Genomic DNA, 3,340 nt, shown 5'->3' with positions numbered 1-3,340 from the left:
TGTGCCAGTTCTCATTCATATTCAATGAGCTAAGCTGCTTGACTCTGATTGGCTAACAGCTAACCAATGAGATCCTTGCCATCAGTATACTTTACCCAGCGCAACTGGGCGAGCTCATGAAAAGTAATGAGCACAGGCAGCATGACGTCAGACTGACCAGCTTTTGTATTTGGCCTGATTTCTTCTCTTATTTCATTTCCGTGGTAAGAGCTGACAGAGGAGGTAGCAGTTCATTTTCACATTCACAACATAACACAGACACATGTGTACCGAACAGATTTCAAAAAATGCAGGTAAAACGGTTTTGTGTGGCAGGGCACCTTTAAAAAAAAAAAAATTCTCTAAAATAAAATCCATCTCATCAGTTGAACATCTTTTACAGTTGTGAGTAATAGATGACTGATTGCTAACAACGCTTCCCTATCTCAAAGCACACCTATTGGATTTTCTTAGAGAGCCACGGTATTTTTCCAGACATAGACAGACGAAGAATGGACTCCTTAAAAAAAATCAAAATGACAATCATAATCCCTGCCAGAACCCACACAATTGGTGCCTGAAGAGCCAGACCTAATAACAGTCCTATCACTGCCAGGAAGGTGATGCATTTCCAAACTAAGGCATTGCGGATGTATTTCTCTGCCTCTGCTCTCGCTTTGTCCTCCTCTTTTCTCCACAGGTCCCGCTTCTTCGCCTCCAGGTCTTGCCCCTGGAAATGCTCCTCCAGCTGTTTCTCCTTGCGGCTGATCTCATTATTTCTCTCCGTCAGTAAGTTCTCCTGTTGTTCCCTAATCTTCCTCTCCTGTTTGGGATACATCTTCGTACTGTAATGACCCCCTCCATTCAGGGCCAACAGGGTCTGGATTTTGGCCACGAAGCTCGTCACCTGCTCCTGGTCCTCTGGGTTCTTGTTGTCGAAGACGTGGAAGCCGCCGCTGCACTTGCGTATGAAGTTGCGGAGGTCGTCCTCACTCTCCGTGATGACATCGTTGATGGTTTTCCTACCCAAGCGATCCCCATGCGTGAACAGCACAATAGTGTAGTCCCACACCCTCGGGCCAAACATTGCTTCGATCAGTGTGTTGGTATCTTGGTCTTCCTGAGTCATCCGGCCTACGGGGACTACGAGCACAAAGACGTGAGGGCCCGGTTCCTGGAGTTTGACACACTTAAGAATATCTCGCACAATGACCTCCTTGGTTGCTATGGTCTCAAAAAGGCCCGGTGTGTCGATCACAGTGACGGGCACATCCTTCACCGTCCCATTCTCTTTTTCACAGTATCTGGTGACTCTCTTCAGCTTCATGTCTGATACAAACACCGTCCGCCCGAGGATGGTGTTCCCACTCGAGCTCTTGCCTACCCCACTCTTCCCAAGAAGCATGATCCTCAGGGGCTTCTTCTCTGTGAATTCAACAAACAGGAAACATTAAATGCTGTTCTTTCTTTAGCCACCATTGTTTGCTCATTTCTCCCATTTGCTTGGATTTTCTAATCAGTATAGCCCGACCGATACTGGATTTCTTTAGGCAAATATTGGAGAGCTTGAAAAATGGGATAGTAATATTCTTCAAACATAAACTTTACAAACAATCTTGACAAGATTCTTTTTCTTCTTTTAATTGGGACCAAGACACATACAGCCCTGAACAATTTACAGTGTAAAAAACAAACTATGTAGGCTAACTGTGACGCTGCGTCTGAATGCCCTCAAACCTTATTCGCATCTTATGGACTGCAATTTCTTCTGCAGTTGGTCACTGGCTGCCCGACATGTACTATGTATGTGCAGGTTGGACCAATATTAAAATTATATCTGCAATAAGTAGTAGTATTAGCCCAGTCAGCATTATTCCAGTACAAATAGTGTTGCACTTACATTGTTGTAAATACAAAAAATGTCAGATGTTCAACATTTCTCGCTGATGTTGATGTTGATATATACAGTAAGTGGCCTTTATACACTTTATGGGGTATATAGTGGTGTATAATCCATAATTCCTATGATATTTAACTTAAATATTTAGGTATAGTGTTTTTGTGACAACAGCAGAGTAAGCAGTACCTTCCTGTATCATTCTTATTTTGGTTAGGCATATTTATATTTATATTTATATTTTATAATATATATATATATATTTAATGCAAACCACACTGTTCACATCAGTCAAGTACAATTCTTTACACAGCAAGACAATTTTACATTTCAAACATATGAGCATTGTCTGTATATTTGATTTCAGACAAAGGTTTTGAGCATCCTGTTTCCAATTACGTTAAAGAGTCATATAAACCTAAACTAGTTGTTGGAGTGTATTGACATCACTAAGTGACTTTGTAGCATGTTATAGAAAGAAAGACTTACGGTAGGCTAATGTTTTAAAGTTTATTAATGTGATGATAGGTATACCCTTAATAACCTATTATTATTATTCTTATGTATGGAAAACCGTTCATAATTTTTCAGTTCTATGTTTGTATGTTTTTATAATGTTGATAAGCCATTCAAGACATTCGACTGATTTTGTGTTTCTTCATATGTAAGCTAGTGTAAATGGCTTCTACACAGCTGAAATGGTCTGATGAGGAATCAGACTTGTCAGATGAAAATGACTCGGCCTACATGATGACTTAATTAGTTTCCTCAGATCACTAAGGAGCCTGAACTAGAAGGCTTCACCCCCACTATCAACACCCGGTCATTAAAGCACCCCGGGGTGCAGTGATCACAGCCCGGAACAGGCAGTTTGTCGAAAAATGCAAAGGTTTTCTTGCTCTTGTCTTTACAAATGTGTTAACAATTGCACATTAAAAAGAAAGGGAAGAATGGAAGATTTTGTGAATATTTAGTTAACAGATGACCGTTTTAGGGTTACTGAAATAAGTCACACGTTTCCATCAATTGTAGCTTCATAGTGTATTGTGTTCTTTGAGTTGACATGGGAGCTGTCTAACATGTTGTACCCAGCAGGCCTACAACCTGTGTTCAGCAACAGGTTGGCGGAGGGATACGATGAGATGCTGAAGCATGTTTTATGATGAGCCTTGTGTTGTTCTACGTTGGAAGATTAAAAAGTAGACCGAGTTACAAAGTCGAAGCTGTCTCCGCGTGCTCTTACCCTATCCACGCCCCGAAAGTAGTTGTCTGTAAAAACGACGAGTTAATAGTTAACGCTAACAATCGCTAACGTTACATTATATATAGCCTACATATGCACACATATACACAAATGCCACATTTTAAACTGCGGACAATCACTTTGTTACTTAGGCTACTCAATACTGTATTTGTACTGTAGAGTTTGCACTGTAGCACACACACACACACACACACACACAC

At 40.9% G+C, this 3,340-nt stretch overlaps 1 protein-coding gene across 1 annotated transcript in view; it reads right to left on the bottom strand.

Moving 5' to 3' along the window:
• Nucleotides 1–25: 25 nt before the first annotated feature.
• Nucleotides 26–3,340, bottom strand: part of LOC116702737 (GTPase IMAP family member 4) — a 3,861-nt gene continuing 546 nt past the window's right edge. Inside the window, exon 2 of the mRNA XM_032537108.1 lies at nt 26–1,404. Within this exon, the coding sequence (XP_032392999.1) occupies nt 437–1,404 (968 nt within the window). The 3' untranslated portion in view covers nt 26–436. The remainder of the gene's footprint in view (nt 1,405–3,340) is intronic.

This window comes from Etheostoma spectabile, chromosome 15 (genome assembly GCF_008692095.1).
Source record: "Etheostoma spectabile isolate EspeVRDwgs_2016 chromosome 15, UIUC_Espe_1.0, whole genome shotgun sequence".
Classification (NCBI taxonomy): Eukaryota; Metazoa; Chordata; class Actinopteri; order Perciformes; family Percidae; genus Etheostoma; species Etheostoma spectabile.
The sequence above is the reverse complement of the archived record's forward strand: the minus strand, read 5'-3'. Positions and strand labels throughout refer to the sequence as shown.